This window comes from Netta rufina (genome assembly GCF_964035555.1).
Source record: "Netta rufina genome assembly, chromosome: 7".
Taxonomy (NCBI): domain Eukaryota; kingdom Metazoa; phylum Chordata; class Aves; order Anseriformes; family Anatidae; genus Netta; species Netta rufina.
Genome location: NC_140130.1, coordinates 29,253,114 through 29,273,003, shown reverse-complemented (window position 1 = coordinate 29,273,003; position 19,890 = coordinate 29,253,114). Strand labels below are relative to the sequence as shown.

General features: G+C 39.1%; 1 protein-coding gene across 18 annotated transcripts in view; it reads left to right on the top strand.

Annotated features, from left to right (window-relative positions):
- Positions 1 to 19,890, top strand: part of ABLIM1 (actin binding LIM protein 1) — a 185,138-nt gene that overhangs the window by 82,284 nt on the left and 82,964 nt on the right. For all 18 annotated transcript variants that reach the window (XM_084290325.1, XM_084290330.1, XM_084290329.1 and 15 more), the window contains 3 exons: positions 4,478 to 4,612; positions 16,521 to 16,704; positions 17,059 to 17,168. In XM_084290325.1, the coding sequence (XP_084146451.1) occupies positions 4,478 to 4,612; positions 16,521 to 16,704; positions 17,059 to 17,168 (429 nt within the window). The remainder of the gene's footprint in view (positions 1 to 4,477; positions 4,613 to 16,520; positions 16,705 to 17,058; positions 17,169 to 19,890) is intronic.

The following is a 19,890-nucleotide window of genomic DNA, read 5'->3' as shown; positions in this document are numbered from 1 at the left end:
GCAGTATTTTTTTTTTCTTGTTTTCTTTAATTCAACAATTGTTACTCTTCAGGTAATACCTGTAATTTCCATTTCAGAAGGACTCGGTGCTGAGGTTCTTTTTCTGGCTGAGGCAGCAAGATGTGTAATTGCTATTAAACCTTCGCACAATGATCTGCTCTACATAAAGCAGCACTGACAGGGCAGATTTAAACTTTGCACAGCAAATTAATTCCTTAATTTTGTTCAGAAACTACTTCAGGCTTGTCATGAACATGGGGTTGTTAAAGTTTTGTTCTCCTTTTTTTAATTGTTGCTTTTTCTTTGGAAATCTGTGATTATTTGGAGATGTTTTGGTAAAATGCAGAAACGAGCACTCCCAGGCTGGTGAAATTGAATTTACATCAATGTAGTGAAGTTGCTAAATGCAATGAAATCAACATGGCATGATTCACAAGGGGATGTAAAGAATGACACAAATTATGCTGATATGTCTGTGGAGTGAGATTAGCACAAAGCAAGATTAGTGACAGACTATTCCTCAGAAAAATGAGGTTTTGTTGTTTTTCTCTTTCTTTGATTAAAAAGAAAAAGTAGTCCAGACTTTGCAGTTGTCCATACTTGTTACTTTGGGTAAATGGAATGTTTAATAGTCCATTGATCTGTCTTATTGGAAACCCAAGTGAGCTGAAGAAAGCATTAATTATCTATTAATTATTCATTTAAACTGGTCCTGTAAGCAAGAGTAGAAGTCTCAGCCTAGCTCGTCTTGAAGAGTTCTGTGTACATCTCTGCCCAGAGATTTTTTTTTTTTTCATCAGTAAAGGTAAAAATAAAAAGTCCAAGCAGGATACAGCAGCATTGCAAGTGAAAATTGCTATAAAGCAACTTGAAATGTAGGGAAAGTCTTATTGGTGATCTCGTGTGATTAGTCTGTGCAAAATTAGAGTGTTACAGCTTAGACTTCTATATGAATTGTAGCTTTTAGAGTTATTCCTGAAAAGTGCTGAAGGAATAAAAACAAAATGAAATATTAAAAGAAATGTTCACACCCATTTGACGTGTATGTCTGCTTCCAGCACCCCTTGGGGTTTGTTCAGTTGTGGACATTGCAGTAGTTCAGCTAGGGCCAGTTTTAAAAATAAAAACAAAAATGTATTAGTAGCTCGGGTATTTTTGTATTTTTTACAGAAAAACAGATGTTTAAAATGATCCCTTCTATTAGTAGGCTTCTACACGTTCCTGATGTAAGGTAGTCAAGTGCATAGTGTTTAATCTTGCATTAACAGATCCCTGTGCCATGCTATGCTTGTTGGGCTAAAGAGACAAAAAAAAAAATTGCATCTTGAATTCATCTGACAAGGCTTGTATGTAGACAAGTACCAGTGCACACCAGTATGCTAGAGCTGGTAAATACCTGACTTACATTTCCACACCCTGCAGAAAAGTATGCAGCTTATGATACAAAGACAACTGTGAGCTGCTGTACTGAGCCAAGAATGTGTTGCTCTGGGAGCATTTTGCCTTCAAAATTATTAGTTTTTGTTCTTTTAAATTGGAACAAAATCAATTTTAGAGTAACCTGAGAAAACTGCATAGTGTGCTAAACCAGATCATGCAGGTTTGCTCCTAGCTACTGTAAATGGAAAGAAAATACTTGTTTCCTTCTAGATAAAATTGATTTTCATCTGTTTATACATAAGTATTCACTAAGGTAATTAAGACTTCTGAGCGGCAGACTGTGACTTGCTTCAGATTTGGATGGTCTGGCCTGCCACCATAATCCAAGCTGAAGAATCCTGAGCTCCCAGCACCTCTCTTAATTTCTAGCTCTGGGTTTTCAGACCCAAAGCAGCTCACTATTTATATGGCCAGTAAGCTGGTTGGACTTCAGTCAGGAACACTTGAAATAAATTGCTTGGAAAGGTATTAGTCTTTCTTTAACTCCCTGTTCTGATGCTGGTCTCACTCATACATGTAAGCACTGTTCCCTTGCTGATGCCTATAAAGGGTTGACTCTGCCTTCTGTGTGTTGCATATGCCCAGAGAAAAAAAGCTTGCAAGCAATTCCTTGCAAGAGAACAAGTCAATTACTCAAATCTTGACCTACATTTCCAATTTGAGGCCAGTAAGACAAGTGACATAATTAGCTTCACTAAAGAGATCGGTCTGGAAATAGCAACTAACAGCATTTGTATTCATTAAAGGGCTGTAAAGGCAGAACTTGAAGTTGCATCGTCAGACCAGTCTTGAACACATTTACTTACTCCCAATAAAGAGCAAAAACTTGTCTTTCAGATCAATACCAGAAGGTCTGAGTGCTGGCACGCAGGGTGTGCTAGGGTATCCTCCACACAAGTCTGTGAGCAGAACATTGCAGGTACAGATTTCAATCTGCACCATGCAAGTCCTAGATACCACTTGCCCAAATCCTCAGTTCAGATCCTCCTTTGAGCAACTTTAAAAAATCTGCTCTGATTCCTTTTCTTCAGTTGGCTCCAGGCCCACCTTGGGCTGTCTGGATCAGAAAGGGAATTTTCCTCATAATAATTTCCTTTGCTAGCCCCCTGCTTGTCTCTCTCTGTTTTTTGGTGTTTTTTTTTTTTTTTTTTTTCCTCATATTGCATAAACTGTGTGTTTCCTTGGTTACAAGTTAATCGTTAATAGTCTTGTTTGGAAGAATAATAACTTCTGTTCCAGAAATAGTTTTGTATTGCAGCCTATTAGATGAGGTTCACTCAAGGCAAGGCATTTACTGGGATCTTATTTAGATGGAACTGCTTATTAAAACATTGGTCGGCATTGCCAACTGCACTCTGATTCTGGACTGAATCGAGGGAAATAATTGAAGTGAGGCTACCAGAAGAGGAGGTATTCACAACTTGGTATTTGAGTAGAGGAATTCAGCCATTTGCTTTGAAGGCTTTTAGGAGATTGGGGAGAAAACAAAACAGCAGCTGCCATCTTAGCTTGGCTGAAATTACAGCAGAAATTATTGCTTGAAATATGTGTTATTCTCTATTCTGCATGCTGTTGTTCCCCTTAAGTCATTTTTTTATTATTGATCTTGTACTTACTATATCTCATACAGTTACAGCAATATATTTCTTAACAAAGGCATTTATAAAGGACAGTAATGTACAAGAACTTGATGAAGTGATAGGTTTCTTTCATAGAGAAAGAAACCATAGTTTCTTTTTCATTGAGAAAGGAGAGGAAACTGGTACAGCAAATATGGGCAAGGTATGTGTTCTCTTGCTGCATAAGCACTAACCTGGAAAAAAAGCATTATCCTGGTTGGGGAGATGTCAGGAGCTGATCAGGAAAGGAAAAGAGAGTTCCAGAAAATGCTGAGCTAAAATAATCAATACGATTGCCAGCGACAGTGAAAATTATATAGGTCTATCAGCAGTCAGTCCAAGAAAAGCAGGGCAGGAATGGCAGGAAGAGAGAGATGGGGTGAAGAGATGCACATTATCTTGGCAATGTTCTGATAAGTATCAATGATAAGTATCAGTACTTTGGGAGCAGCATTAGGACAGCTTACTGCTGCTAAAATGGGATTTAGGAGGAGGATTTGAGGGAACAGAGTTTTGTTTGGGAACATTCTGGGTAACACTTTCCACTTCACACAGTCCAGCTGAGACACATTTTTGTTCTACCTTACACCCGCGCATTGCTGTTGGAGCCCCGGGCTGACACAAGGCACATCTGAAGAAAAAGTTAAACATTGCTTTACAGAAGCCAAATGTGGAGCAATAAAACTTTTATTACCGCAATGAAATATACAACAAAGCTGACACAAACCTTTCCTGTTCCTGCCCAAGCTCTGCTAAGGGATTGCTGATTTCCCAGTACCTGGAATTTTGTCACCCTGACTATTGCATATGCTTTGGGCATTTCTGTCTACTCATATCTCTAATTTGCATGAGATAGTTGTTTCTGCAGGAAACAAATAAACTTGGCTTCTATTCTCTATAGAAGTGCTTTCCCTGTATGTACTAGAGCAAAGTTGAGAGGGCTGCAGTTTTATTATAGCCATTTGCACGCAAAGTCAAGCCACCTCATTCATCTTTTTTTTCCCAAAACATGACTTGGAATTGCTTTCCTTTCCTTCTTTTTCTTGGATTGTATTCTTTATTTTTGTATTAAAATAGTCCAGTTCTTCCTGCCTTGTGTGTTTGTTGAATGAATTACATGTGTTCATGTTCTTGGAAAGAAAAGCTTATGGACTCTGAAACATTTTGTGGTGTCAAAACTGCAGAGGGAATTTTTCCTCGTCTTCACATGTCCATGGCAGACTCATTGGAAAGAGGTAGTGGATAAGGGTGGCTTAAACTACTGTTTTATGAAAAGACTATATTTTTTTAAATGGTTGTGACTTTTTTGATGAGTGTGAAATGTGATGGGATGAACTTGTGATGAGAAGTTACTGGGAATACAGATTTATGTATAGCAGAAATTCTTTAGGTTTAAATCATATTTGTTTGTTTTACAGTGGCCCATCCTCAAGAGCCTCACCACCCATCGGAAAAGCCAGTCATCCACTGCCATAAATGTGGAGAGCCATGTAAAGGTGAAGTACTCCGTGTTCAGGCCAGACACTTTCACATCAAATGCTTCACCTGCAAAGGTAAGACCTTGATGATCACCTGTTAGAAATGAGTCAGTTTATGAAAACATACCTTGAAGCAGTTATGAGACATAAAGCTTCCTGCAATCTGCAGGATATTCCTCTTGCTCAATATGTCAAGGATTTGTGGGTGGGGAAGGTAATGAATGGATAGTAAAAGGGCTGAATCACCCACATACAAGCAGCAAGGTGATCAACGCCACACAGAACAAATTCAATGTGCAAACAGTGTAATTGAAAAGATTATATTGGATATTTGATTCATGAGGAGGGGGGATAAACTTAGCACTGCTAGGAGACTCAGAATGTTCTCATACTTGATTTTGGCCCCCCACTAATTCTGTCTCCATTTTTTTTTCCTGGTCTCTCAGTACTGCTAGACCTCTACTTCTTTTTCCAGGGTCCACTTTTTTTTTTTTTTTTGTGGCCTTGATTTTCATTTTGGTCTCCTACTACCTCTAAGGCTCCCACTAACTCTCATTCAGTCTATGCCTTATTAGTTGGGTTTGCCAGCGAGTGTTTTCTTTTTTGTGTTTGTGTCTTTCACTTAGAAGGAAAAAAAGTGGCATATGGAGGAGGTAGTTCCAAGTTCTGTTTTTACCTGAGCTTCAGAGCTTGTTTGTTGTTGACTTCTCATATTTAAGTGAATACATTTTTTTTTTTTTAAACTGTATAGTAATTTACTCATATTGCATATTGGCTGACCATATGGTTCATACAAGTGGGACACAGATGTTAGAGTAAGCATTTTTCCTCTTAGTCTAATGGGTTTTTAATTTAACGTGGCTCCACTACAGAAGGTAAAGTTAGACCCTCTCACTTTAGGCAGTTTGCTGTTAAGCCAGAGGAAACAACAACTCATACTGAGAGCAGAATGCATCAGCTGCATCTATAGGCAGTTTAGTTGTCTTTCTTCTTTGTGCATAGCAATATTTGCTCTTGAGATTTCAGCTCATACATTTACAGTGTGAAAGCCTTGAACAAGCTCGTATGACTGAACAGACAGACACCTGCTGAAAATGTTTAGGCTTTTACTTCTAGACTTATTCTGATAGTCTAGTGAAGATGAGGAAACAAAACAAACAAACAAACAAACAAAAACATTTCCTCATAAAGCTGTCCCAGTAGTTGTACTGTAGCAGGGTTTCAGTGTGACCATTTTTAGTCTGCTGTATATGGGATTCCTTTTTGTCGTTGCTGTCCATGCTCACAACGCTGTTTACAGCCTGCTGTTAAGTGGGTTTGATGTGATTGTAATCCTCCTTCCTAGGTTGTGTCAGAGGCACGTAGGCACACTGTGACTGCTCGCCATGTGTGCCAGCGTTGGGTGCTGCACTGCAGGAAACAGGGGCTTAAACCTCTGTGCTGCGCTGGCCAGCCCAGGACATGCTCCATGTCCCGTAACGTGATCAGGCGGTTCTCATGCCCAGTAGTCTGGTGCTGTGTCCATCTCTGGAATCAGTCTTGGTAAAAAGAGACAGTAAAACTGCTCCTTGACAAAGGCGGCAAGGAAAACCTCTACCAATCAGTGCGTTTACATGCCCCCAAGATAAGGCGTAGCTAGCAGTGATTCCATGCCCACTGAGAACCAAATGCATACCACTTTGTCCTATCTGCCCAGCAAGGCTGGCTGCTTCTATTTGTAGCTCTGCATAAGAGCTGATAAAGGAACAGAGCTGAAAATGGTGTGCCTTGTGCCCCAGAAGGCGAGCTCCTCAGGACTCCTGATAGGCAAGGAATCTCAGGCAGCCAGCAGCTGACTTGGAGCTGGAGTTAACAAGGGCATGATGGACAGGGGATGGTAAGAAACGTTTAGGAGTGTAACTCTAGCAGCACGATGCAGAGCAGTTGCATTTTGCAGTGTTATAACAAAGTCACTCATCTTGCTAAGGAATTACCATTTTGTGTTACAAATAGAGGCTTAATTGGATTCTGTTTTGCCTTGTGCATTAGCCTCCAATTATAATAAACAGGTTTTAGTTTATATGTTACCGAGAGCACACTGCTCTCTAACCAAAGTATTAATGGTTACCTGGCAATGGAAGCAGCAGGTGGAAAGGAGGGAGGCTGAGAGGTGAAGGTTGGAGGAAGAGCAGACTGTGCTAGAGACCTCATTTTTATTACTTTTTGTCTTTAATAAGCATGAACAAGATCAAGAATGAATTATTGGCATGTAAAGAAGTAAAAAAAAAAAAATTATTGTAAACTTCAATGCATGTCAATAACTTATTTGGAAAACTAAGACTATACACTGCAGTGTCTGTTACTTATGTAAATGTGTGTGGGATCAGGGCATAAATTACGTTGTGCACTAGCAGAGATTTTAGTATCAGTTTAAGTTGTCATCTGATATGAACTGATATATTTTTTTTGTCATTGGCAGTAGATTATGGTTCATTTTACCCTACTGCAAGTACCAAGAGAGGAAACTCTGAGGCTAGAAAAATTGCTATAATGAGACTTAATAATAAGCATGTGATTCATCTTTTGGGTTAAAGGGAAATGCTAGTTTCAATACAGCCAAAATAATAAAACCAGCTTTAAGATTTGCTAGTAACAAGGTAAAAGTTTACAATGCTTGATTTTTGGCTCATGTAGAGAGACAGGCTGTGTTCCCTTAACCAGGTAATGTATTATTAGGGGCATTCAGATAGTGGACAGTGTCCCTATTCTTGATGTTGAATATAAATTGGAAAACAAGCTTCCATTTAGTAGTCTAAACAATAATAAAAAGAAAAAAAAAAAAAAAAAAAGAAAAAAAGACAGCCACCTTATAAATGAGTAATCCTGCTGCGTGGATATGGGTAGTGTCCTCAAGTTTTCTAGTTCCTACTAAATGTCATAAATGTCCACAATTTGACTGGGCTGTGCCAGGTGGAAATGTTTCACTGCGTTTGAACGTTCTATGTGCAATGGCAGTGTCAGATATCAAACAGCAATTACCAGCTAGTACTCCTGCTAATTATGAGACAAAGCCAAGTCTTGGCATTCAGGAAGCATTCCGCAAGCCCAGGTCTCCCATGGAGAAGCAACTTGTAGCTTCTGTTAAAACATTGCTAGAAATTAGTGTAAAAATGGTTTCTTAATTACAGAACAAACGTGCTAACTCTCTTCTTTTGAGTTAGATGTTTTTGCGGGTTGTTTAGGAAAGCCTACATCAAAACGCACTTGCAGCATCCTTTATGGCATGTTCAGGTTCCAGGCACGCATCTGTTTTGTCTATGGGATGACTTTTACAAGGCTCTGTCATCTGTAGTTCAAAGAGTTTAACGGGGGAGGGCTCCTAAGTTTAGATTTTGGGATGCTCTGTAATCTTTGACTTTGAACTGGATATTCCTCCCTTGAAGGACAGGGAAGCAGTTAGGGTCATGTAAGCAGACACTGTATCAACAGCCTGGAATGTGGTTTAAATCATTAGTTCTTTGACCTTTGATCTGTCATCAGATTCCTTCGGTGGTGGCAGGAGGAGGCTGCAATGTGACTGCGGGGCAGTGGGAACTATTAATAGGTCAGTGTCAGTGCGTGGCAAGTCTAAACATGAGGATCCGCTTGTAGCAGATAGCCAGTGCACTGTGTGCAGAGATATCTGCATTTCCACAAATGCTGCTCAGGGACTGAGCAGCGGACCAGGTAACGTGGCTGATGGATACAAAGTGCTCCTTCCTGAGCATCAGGAAATTGCACAAGGTCCCTCAAAGCTATGAATCACTGAACCAGAGACGCCTTTATATAAAAAACTCTGCAGACACTGTGGTTCTGCTTGCCTGCTTGTGAACTCCTCTCTTCAGCTTACTTACAGAAACAGCCTTCAACCTCATTAAGTCATTCTCAGGTTTTGTATTTTAATTTTCTTCCTAAAACCTGAGTGCCTCAGCTTTCGTTTAAACAAAAGGGCATTTCTGGTCATTAAAATAGAAAGCACTGGAAAATATGAACTGGAAATGCTTTTGCGGCAGTATACAAAGAGAACAGAAAGTTTATAACATCCTGGTTTGGATGGTCATGACTTTTTGGACCTGACTTGTTATCTCAAACAGCTGCAGCAACTCTGCGTCATTTATCCACGGTAGAAAGCCCCATGGAAGGGGGGCAAGAAATGTTAATGTCAGTTTAGTTGGGCCCGAGGTCCCTTTGGTCCCCTTCAGTGACCAAACGTTTGACAGGAAATGAAACTAATTGCACTTCTTCGCTGATGTTTATGAAATCTGACAGATGCCACGTCAGATTTTAATAAGCGACTGGATCCCTTTGAAGACAGGAGGCCAGCAGGATGCTTTACAGGTGCTTGGTGAGTGGCACATAGCATCCTTAAGAGAATGGGGAAAGTCACTTGGGTTTGTTGTCAATGTATCCTTTGCAGAATCATAGAATATCCTGAGTTGAAAGGGTCCCACAAGGATTATCAAGTTCATTTGCCTGGCTTCTTCATAACTTTAGGGATTTTTTACATTCTTACATCCTTGTTTTGCTCATTTTTTTTTAGAAATCTCTCATCCAAATAGGTAGAGCCAGGCAATCTAAGGCTAAACTTTGACATTTTTCCACTGACTGCATTTTCTTCAAGGTTCATTTCCCACAGACCCACACATGACTTTGATCTCCACCTAGTGCTTAGTCTAATGTGAAAGGTGTTTTAAATGGCTGAATGATTCTTGCTGTTGTTTCCATCCTGGTGCACAAAATAGTGATATCTTACTTGGAAAGCTGTCACATTGTCACATATATGGTGGTTGTTTACTTGCTGTTGAGCTTGAGTGCTAGCTATTGCCTGTTAGAGTGCCAGAAAGACTGAAATACGTGCACGTCAGGCTCAGACAGGAAAGTTTCTCCTGTGCTGGATTGGTGCTTGTATTTTCAGTGTTAAGCAGAAAACCAAAGAATGCTGACTTATTTGCACTTAAGCAGTGCCACAGCTTTGACTGGGAAGTTGATTAAATTAAAACTCAGAGCTCAGATGTTTCTGCTCAATGAATGCTTGCATTAGATGCTTAGATGTTTCAAGGTACCCCACTGGGAAATATTTGTGTCATAAAGACAGTTGGCACTACGTAGTTGTATAGGCAGGACATTCAAACCAGAGCGTCAAGGTTTTTCAGGGAAACAGGTGAAAGGCCCAGCTGGAGGCTAGTGAATGCTTGTCATGGGGATCCCAGACCTAGTTAGGGGAGAAGGGGAGAAATGCATTTCCATCTTTTGCTCAGGAAGTGTTTTAGCTGCTCAACCTTTCTTTCAGCCAAGGTGGTGAACTGCTAATGAAGCAGTTCACCTGTATTTGTTATGTATAGGTAAAGCTCTTCTGACTTCCCAGGGTTGTTTCTAAAATCACTCTGTTGAAAAGAGAAGAGATTCCAGAACCACTGGGAGAACTGGACACAGTTCTGAATAGCTCCACTCAAAACGTGTCTGACATCACTGTATGGCAAAGAAAATCTCCAGCAGCAGGAGTGTGACAAAAAGTTATCATGTTATCAAGTTATCCTTTACAGCTTTTGCAAAATGCTGTGTGCAGGTTCTTAATAGTGCCTGGGTATCTTTCTGTAATGGTAGTGCCTAAACATGGCTGCTGAGACGTACCAATCTCATCTTCTGTTGATGTGTACTTTGACGTATATTCATTCCTTAAATGGCTCGTAAAACTGAAGGTTATGCCATCAAGAAAAGTGCCGATAAGAGGAATGAAACAAAGGTAGAGAAATACTTCATTCATTTGAAATGTGGAAACTTGAAACTATAACGAGAACATGAACCTTGTTTTTATCAATATAGGATTTTTTAAGCTCTTAGGCAAAACAAACAAATGAACAAACAAACAAACAACAACAACAATAAAAACAAAACACAAAAAAACACCCCCTACCCTGAAACATATTTTTGTGTATTTGTTTAGATATAAATGATAAACATAAACTGATACTGTCAAATTCCTTTATGCCTTTAAACACAAAATCCATTATGCCTTAAGAAATAGAGATTATATGAATCTTTACCTGCTTGAGAACAGTATCATTATTCTATGAAGATAAGAAATGCAAGAAAGAAAAAACAGAACAGGAAATTGAATTTGCACCTTATTTAATGCACGATGACAAAGCAAATCATTAGACATTCTTAATGAATAGCATTCATTTCATCAAATTGAGCTCATGGAGTCTGCTCTTGTGGTTTTGTTTCTTCAATTTTTAAACAATTTTCACTTAAAATCTATGTGGAGTTATTTTACAAAAGGCCTGCTTTTTTTTAACTGTCTCTGACAATAACTATGAAAATCCTACATAATGCTAGGATCAAATCGTGCTTCTGTTCACTTTGAACAACTCTGATCTTCTCATTTTCATCAGCTCTCTTAAAGCTTGGAAGTGATTCAGCTTAGGAATGATCCTGTTCCTTGGAGATCACAGGCAATTGGATTGCTCTTGAGCAACTATATTTTGTCTTAATAGCCTGGGCTTGCACTTGCAGCTCTGAGGCTTTGAGAGCTGACTGCAGCACTGAGGCAGGCTCCAGTCTTGTGATCCACAAATGCGAAGAAGAGGCTCCATTATAGCTGAAGAAAGAAAGAGCAGCCTGTAGAGCAGCAGCACAAGGGCATTCCAACTCATTCCTTTCACAAGAGAGGCAGGATCATATCACTGGAATATGAGAGCCTTTGGTACACAGAAAACAGAAACTAAGTCTGGTGTTGTCCAGGAGCTGTTGAAGATAAGTTGTTGATGCTGATTTTTTTTTTTTTTTTTTTTTTTTTGTGTGTGTGTGTGTCTGTTTTTGTAATATGTCAGGGAGTAGTAACGCCCCCCTGTGTCTTCATCTTCTGTTTCAGAAGGGAGGCTCTGGTCATGCAAAAAGGAATTCCTTCCATCATCATATCAAACAGGAAGGGTCTTGGGGAAATGTTTTTCTCATGGAGAACTGTTGGTGGTAGAATATTTCCATGTGGTGGATGCTTACAAAACACTTCTTCTTTTTCACCTTTTCAAGCAGGATTTAATAATCATTACTGGATACACTAATTAATTCTCTTGAAGTGTTTTCCCTTCAGCACAGGAAAAAAAAAAGGAAAATACTTTTATGTTTCCTATTAACTGTCATCACTGTGGATTTATTTTTTGTTGTTTTATGACATGATACTTTTATCACAGTTATTGCCTACATCACACCACTGGGATTTATTGTACTTATATATTGAACTCAGTGGGTTTCGCTTCGTTGCCTCTACTGTATGTGGCATGAACAATGTTGGGCAGATTGTGTTCATTTAAAAGAAAGTCTATGACAATCAGTTCATCTTTTCTGTGGTATTTTTACAGTGGTTGTAAATATGCGTGTTAATGCAATGTTTTTAAGCTTGAGGGGATTTGTGGTCAGAAACATTACTTCTGCACAGTTGCAAGAAGAAAAAAGCTGTTAAAGTCCCTTCTTTGTATACAAAGTTGTACACCAAGTGTGGATTCTATCATGTTTATCTCTTCTGATTCCATCTCTGACTCCAAGTGAAAGCAGCCTGTTGGAACAGCATTTTTCCAACCAATGGATGTTAACAGTCTGGGTGACCCTTGTTTGGTCTGTGTGGCTTAAAGCTGATTAGTGATAGGAACCCATGTGCTAAATTGGCTGTGAAAATCCATCGTAATGTGGGGTTGCCAGAACTTGTCTTTAATTCTTGCAGATTGGTTTGTGCTTCCTGCTGTGAAGAAGCCAAAGATGATGAATCTGCTGGTGGTTCACATACTAAACAGTTCTCCTTGTGTCTGCATTCATGACTTGCCAGTAAGAGAGAATTTAACTTGCTCTCAGTGACTGGCAAAAACAATAAGAGATTGACTGGAAAGGTGATTTTGTAAGGAAAAGGGTAATTGGGGAAACATCTTGTTTAGAACAGTCATTACCTGCCTTTGTAACACTCTCCAAATAATTTTATCCCCCATTTTCATCCTTTTTTCCCCCAAGCAAAAGGGATGAAGCTTAATAATTGAGAGTATGAACTCTTTGATTCAAAGTTTGTAGAGGTTTTTGCAAACAATGATGCATCTGCCACAGTCCTTTGTAGGATGCAGTGAAGATGGATTGTCAGAAGAACACAGGTTGCACGGAAAGTTACTTCATCATCCTACCTGATTATACCAACCCTGATGACTAAGTGAGTTTTTCAGAAAGTGACTCAGTGGTAGAATTGGGAGCCACAGTGAAGAGCCAGAAAGTTAAATATAAGGCTTCTGAGGCAGTAGTGAGACTGCCTTCAGCTTGAGGCCAAAATATATGTAGACTTGGGCTTTAAAGCTACAAGCTAAAATACAAACTAAAGGAGGTTAGGAAGAAACTTGCATGTAGACACATGAGCACTCCATAACTCCTCGTGACATTTAGCACCTTCTGAAGCATCCAGTATGGGGCATTCCATACCAGTACTCCAGTCCATGCAACGTAACCACAGGAACTGGCAGTCTGAATACTGAAGTAATCCCTAACAACATCTAGGCATTAAAGTAGAGCAAACCTATTGTAAATATGCTTATGCTTTGCTTCTGGATGTCCAGTGGAAAAGGTCTTGGTAGCCCCCAAAACAAGGTAAGTCTAAGGTCTTACCTTACCTGTGGTGTGGAGATCACATTATTTTCTGCCTGATATGGTTACATAATGTTGTAATGTTAACTTGGAAAGAGTATTTGAAACAAAATGGAAATCAGGAGAAAAAAAATGGAAGAATTAAAAGTTGTTTTTTTTTTTTTTTTTTTTTTTTTTTCTGGAGGTATACCTGAAAACCAGTTTAGAACATTTTTTGGAGCATTATAATAGAGCTTTAACTGTAGCTCTTTGTCACTCTCTTCAGTCACTGATAATTGAGTTTTAGCTGCTTGTGGGTTTAATGCCACCATGAAATGGTATTTGTTTGCATATAAATATTAACACTGGTCTATTCAGAAATGGGAAACTGGAAGAATGCTAGTACTGATGCTTCTTAAATTCTATCTTGCATTTTAGCATGTGATCTTTATTAGTATTCTATTAATTACTGTTACAATAACATTTAAAAATGCCTGGGAGCTGCCATATGCATGTCCTTTTAAGAAGTTATCTAGCAGCTCATATTTATGCTTTCCCACAGAGGTCTATAAAGAGGACTTAAAAAAAAAAAAAAAAAAAAAAAAAAACATGAAGTAAACAGTCCAGTATTTTCGGTGCTACTTTTGTATTTTAGATTCAGGTTCAAGTCCTTGGTTCAGCCCAAACTAAAGAAGAATTGTAAAATTCAGTCTCCTATCTCTCGTGTCACTTTCCCTTCATAGGAGTTGACTGTTTGGGGATGGATTGCTTTCTGCCTCTTAAGTTGACCAAAAATGCCAACGTAGCACGATGAATATTTTCTTACAGCAAAACAGGTTCCTGGTGAATAAGCAGGAATAAGCAGAAATAATGAAAAACTGCCAGCTCACAGAAATCATCGACTGGTCTCTCACCCTTTAATAAATACACTTATTTTTCCCAGTAAAGTAGTACACAACTAGCATTTTATGTAGCTACAATTTCAAATGCAGTGTTATTTAATCCATGAAGTACAGGGAATACAGTGTGTAAAAGACCAACACACAACCAATGCAGATTAGCCACTCAAAGGCAATAACAGTTCTTGGGAAATGACTTTGTCCAAAATAAAGATGGTTAATACTCTTTATTCCCATTTGCCATATTCAAGATCCACTATGCTGTCATATGGTTTGGCTGCACGTATCATAAATTATAGATAGTGGAGATGTGGCTAGATTTTTAATGCTTGACCATCTTTACTGCAGCCTTCTCACAGTATTTGTGTGTAACTAAATACTGATGGTTTACCCTGAACATTTCAGATGTACTTTTTAAAGCAATGCAAAAAGTATTGATGCAGTGAAGGTGGGACAGCTCAGCGTTATCTGGGGAATGGAGGAGTTAATCAAAACCACACAACATTCCTGAAATAGTCATTGGTTCAAAAAGAAGCAGCAACATGAAAGCTTCTTATAAGAAAGCACATGCCTGAGGGGAAAAATGTGTGATAGTGTATAAAATAGTAAAATCTGTTGTATTTATGAAGTCGTATCTTCTGCTCGTCTCCTATACCTGAAGTGAAAGCAGGATTGTGTTGGTACAAACTCTATCTTCCTTGGGCAAGTGAATTAGAGATCTGTGGGCAGGTTCCAGGGTTGAACAGCCCTGGAATAGTTTCAGCTGGGAAAATAGATGAAAATCCCAGTTTATGCTGTGCTGTGGCTTTGCAGACCAGGCCACAGAGTGGGTAGTATCACCTTGTTCATGACTTGGGGTCAAAAAGGTTGTCTGATTTCCAGGCAAAAAGAAGATAATGCAGTCTTACCTTATTCCTTCCTAAGTCTCTTCCATATGCCCTTACAAGAAAGAATTTTTCCTGACTGCTTTCGTGGCCTAAAATCAATGAATGCCTCTGGAGAAATCCCCACTAGTCCAGGTACTGCATAGAATTTTTCTGTCAGATGTATTATTTTTTCATGACCATCTGATTTATCTTGATTTCTACAGCACTGTATTCCACGAGGAACTAAGCAAGTGACTGCACCCGTTACTTCCTTGCTGTGTAGTTGTGGTCTTTTATGTTGTTGTTGCTGTCAGAATCAATATTGCTATGATCTTCTCTCTAAAACGTCAGGTTAATCTGAAAGACTCATACACCACTGTTAACTGAACCTGTGGAGTAGGGAGGCTGTCTACATAGCATGAAAAAACTGTTCTCCAAGCTAGCTCCAAACAAATAGGTTCATTCACAGATTACAGTGTGGCCCCACACAGAGATTTTGGCAGGGTTAGTGAGATAGCAGTGTGCTGACCCTGAACGAAGACGTAAGACAGCCTTGCCTTTCAGCAAGGAGCATAAATTCAGCTGCAGCCTGATACTGCCACAGTAAAACTGCCTCCATCTGCAAAGCCTGCTTGGTGGTGTTGCAGGGAAATAAGTGATTTGCTTGATGTTGGGCAGAGGCTTAACCTCTTCCTTCCTGTGTTAGAAGCATTCCTGCAAGTGCTTCAGGTGATTTGAGGCAAACTCCCACAAGGTCCAGTGGTGTGCCAAAGATGTGCTGAAGTGAGCAGGTTCTTCACACACGTATTGTCATGAAAACAAAAAGTCATGAGCATCCTGTTCCTAGTGAATCTGTAATTTGGTGATAACCAGGAGTAAATACAATGCAAAACCTATCTTAGAAGGTAGGCCCTGTTTAGCAATTTCCCCTAAGAATGTGTCCACATCTACCACTTGTCTAAAATAATTTTAAAAAGTATTTCAGCTGCCTCCAGTGTCTTTCCTAGGTTAAAAAACATGCATCCCCTGTAATTCAGTAGAGTTGGTTTGAGGATTTTGCTTTCCCCAGTCAGTGGCAGTTGTTTAAGATTCAGCTGCTCAGAGAATGAGCTTTTCAGTTTAAGTGATCATCTCAGAATGAGATCAGAAAGGCAAACACAATGCAACAGGCAATAAGAGGGGCACATGAGCCCCAAGTTTTTGTTATGAGACATTTTTCTTTTTAATGTGGTACGCGTTCCAAATAACTCCAGCTTTTAAAGAAACAGCAACAGAAGGAGTTCTGAGTGACTCGAAAAATTTATAAAAGCAGTTACTTGGGAGGTAGTATCTTTCACTATGTCATATTTTATGTTTCATAGCATACCAGTCAGTCCTAAATTCCATTTTTTAACTCTTTATTACAAAGTCTCTTGTAGCCAGAGAATGCCAGTCATTTTCTGTGAAGTCAAGACCTGCAGTGACAGTAGGAAAAGGCAAGAATCTGACAGAAGGAAGCAAGACCACCAGGGTCCTCTCATTTGTAGGCATCAAAGGGTGTTGCTAACATCCTTTGTAGGTATATTTTTCCAATCTGTATGTGTGTTTTTTTGTTTTTTCTTCCAGTGTGTGGCTGTGACTTGGCACAAGGAGGCTTTTTCATTAAGAATGGGGAATACCTTTGTACTTTGGATTACCAGCGCATGTATGGTACCCGCTGCAATGGCTGTGGGGAGTTCGTTGAAGGAGAAGTAGTGACAGCTCTGGGAAAAACTTACCATCCAACCTGCTTTGCCTGTACTGTTTGCAAGTAAGTCATCGCTTTCAACTAGTATGGCCTGAACCCAGTACCAGAAAAACAGGGAGAAAGGCATCACCATGAGACACAAGTCTCAAGATGTTCTTCTCTTTAGATAAAGTATGTTGTATAACATTTTGAAACCAAAATACAAGGCAAGTCTAACCTCTGCTCTGCTTGCATCTGTGGATTGGATTTCTTCCAGTGCCTGGCTTTGCCAAGGCCACATTGCAGAAACTCTTTGGCCTGAGTTTCTGTAAAATATTAATTGCACTGGTGGAAGGCAGCAAACTTAAGGCATGGGGAACAGAACAGAATTTCTGGTGTAACCTTTGCTAAAATAGATTTTTCTTTTTAACTCTCCAGGCGCCCATTTCCACCAGGTGATCGAGTTACCTTTAATGGAAGGGATTGTCTCTGTCAGTTGTGTGCTCAGCCAATGTCCTCCAGCCCCAAAGAATTGTCTGCCTCCAGCAGTAAGTATTCCATCTTCTTTCTGAATCCTTTCACTTTCTGAGCTCATCAGCATTTGATTGTAACTGTCTCAATTCAATCTTATTGATTTAATTTTTTTCTCCTCCTTTTAGAAGTGTAGACTGTCTCTGGAAGCCATCCTTTTTTTCCTTCTTTTCTTTCCTTTTTTTTTTTTTTTTTTTAAAAGTATCTGGTACTACAGGTTGGAAGAGACATTTACACTTAGTTATTTCTGTATGAACAAATGACTTTTACCCAGAAATTGGATATTTTGAAGGGCTCATTTTCTTTTATAGACACTGTAAAAGTGTCCTCTTGATGCAATCAGGGGTTTCAGAGTTCAGAGATTCCAGTTTTTCCATGTATAGTTGCACAAGCTGAAGTATTCAGAAAAGGACAATGTTAGAGGAAATTAATTTTCTTCCACTCTTTAACACTTCAATTTAATTAAATTATCCTTTAAAGTGGGGTATCACCAGGTTTATGCCTCTGATAGTTTGATACTGAAATGGATTTGTGATCAGGAATGGTTTTCAGGAATGGTTCTTAAGAAACCGTTATTATTTAAAAAAAAAATAAAGAGAGAGAGAGAGAGAAATCAAGTTAAGGGGAAAGAGAGGGTGAAGAAAGTCTCAAAGGGAAATTAACTTGGTTTGCTGTTGAGTTTTAATGCTTATAAGAGAATTTGTAAATTACTGACTCACAGGAAGTATTCAGCTCTGCCTGTGGTAACTTAACCATTAAATCTTTTGGAATTTCTGATTCTTTCTCTGACTTCTGGATTGCACTTAGGAGGTTAATTTGTAATGATTTACCCAGCATAGTTTTATAATTCAAAATGACTGCAGATTTTTTTTTTGTGATACTAGGTAGTTTACCAGCAATTTTGGTTTTGTTGAGGGAGGCTTTCTGTATTTTCTACTGGTACTTGGCTTTGAGATCCTGGGATTATGAAGGGCAATGTAAAGGCATAGTTGGATAAGGTTTATGCTCAGCAGATGAGTGAAGAGAATCTCAGGTTCTGATTTGACTGAGAGCATGTACTCAGACACTTAGGAAAATGAGAAAAGAAAGGCATATTTTGGTGTCGTGCCTTTCTGTCTGTTAAGCCATAATATTCCACTCTAACTGTGGCTTTGGAGCTGAAAAAGCCCAGGCCTAATTGGTTAATGAAGAGTTAAGGAAACTCTAAAAATATTTAGAAGAATTATAAACTAACATAAAGTTGTATGCAGACCTGCAGGCACCCAGAGAATCATTCTGAGTTAAAGGAATCATGTGGAAATCATACTTGTTTGAATTTCTGATATCTAGGAGTGATAACCAGCAAGGACTTGGAGGACCTAGCAATGTGGACAGCACTGACGTTCTTTTTCTCTGTCATAGCATTGGTTCCCAAACTAGTGGTGTTCAGTGAGAGGAGTATCTGGATCACAGTAGACCTGGTTCTCCAAGAGGGGTGTGCTTGTCCAGCACTGGGGCCCCTTCCCCATGATGAGACTCCAGGTGCCAAAATGCTACCTAGCAAACAGTATTTATAGGAATTGTATCACTGATGACAAGTGACAGAGCTGGGGAGTCATTTCTTGATAGCCATAGTCTCTGCTAGAATTGTCTGTTTGGGTTCCAAACTGAAACCATAGGTAGAAGGGATGGTAATACATAATTTTGACTCTCACTTGTGCTGAGATTTTGTTTTTTAAATCAAAATTGGGTCCTGCTGGGCAAACTTACCACTGCACAGAACAAGAGAGCTCCTGCTCTTACCAATTTAGTGTGCACTAGGTAGAGATCTGCAAGTACCTGCCACTGTGTATCATCTGTTGTGGACAGATAGTTGTAGAAAATAGTCGTGGGAGATACAGTGTAGAGGTTCTGGTCATTTTAGAGCAAAACTCTCCAAAACTGACAAATGAAAACAGGACCAGTATATGCTCATGAGTACAGACAAATTCAATTAAAAGAATACTAATGAAGCATCCTCCTAATAGAGTGTGTTCAGAGATATGCCAGCTGCTGCTTTAGCTTCACACAAAAGTTGACTTAGATACTGAGACGCCTTTCTTGCTGGCACTGAAGAGTAAATTTTAATTAGTGTAAGCTGTTCCAGATTGCTTCCACTTCTCTCCTGCTGGCTCAATGAGACACATCAATCTTTTCTAATACTTCACCCTTCTTTGAAAAGATTTTTTTTTAAACATAAGTTCTTCTAGAAAAGAATCTCATTCATACTGTGCATCTATTTTCCAGCCTATATTGTGTTCTGTTTTGCCTGATCACTTTCACGTAGATTACTGGAGGCAGTTTTCCTTAAAACAAAGAAAGTTGGGGGTGAGGAAATTCCATAGACTGAAAGTGTATCAGGTTTGGTTGGTTTATGTAATGTAAAAAAGGAAGCTTTGTATCCACTGGAATGTCTGCATTAATGTTGACACACAGTTTTCTGATGTCTATTATTTCACATAAATGAAAGGTTTGTTGATAGCTTTTCTTGGATGCTTTCAAGGAGAATCAAATGCCTCTAAATACAGGGGTTAAGATCTTGAATATCATGAGCCTGAATATTATTACACTCTTACAGTGCGCACCCATGGCAATCAGAAGGAAAAATACTGAAAAGTTCATTTTCCTTTTTTCTTTAAGACTAGTTGGGTCTGTGGTACTTCTTTACTGTGTTTATATTAATATATATATTTTTTGCTCCACATATATTACTTGGAATAA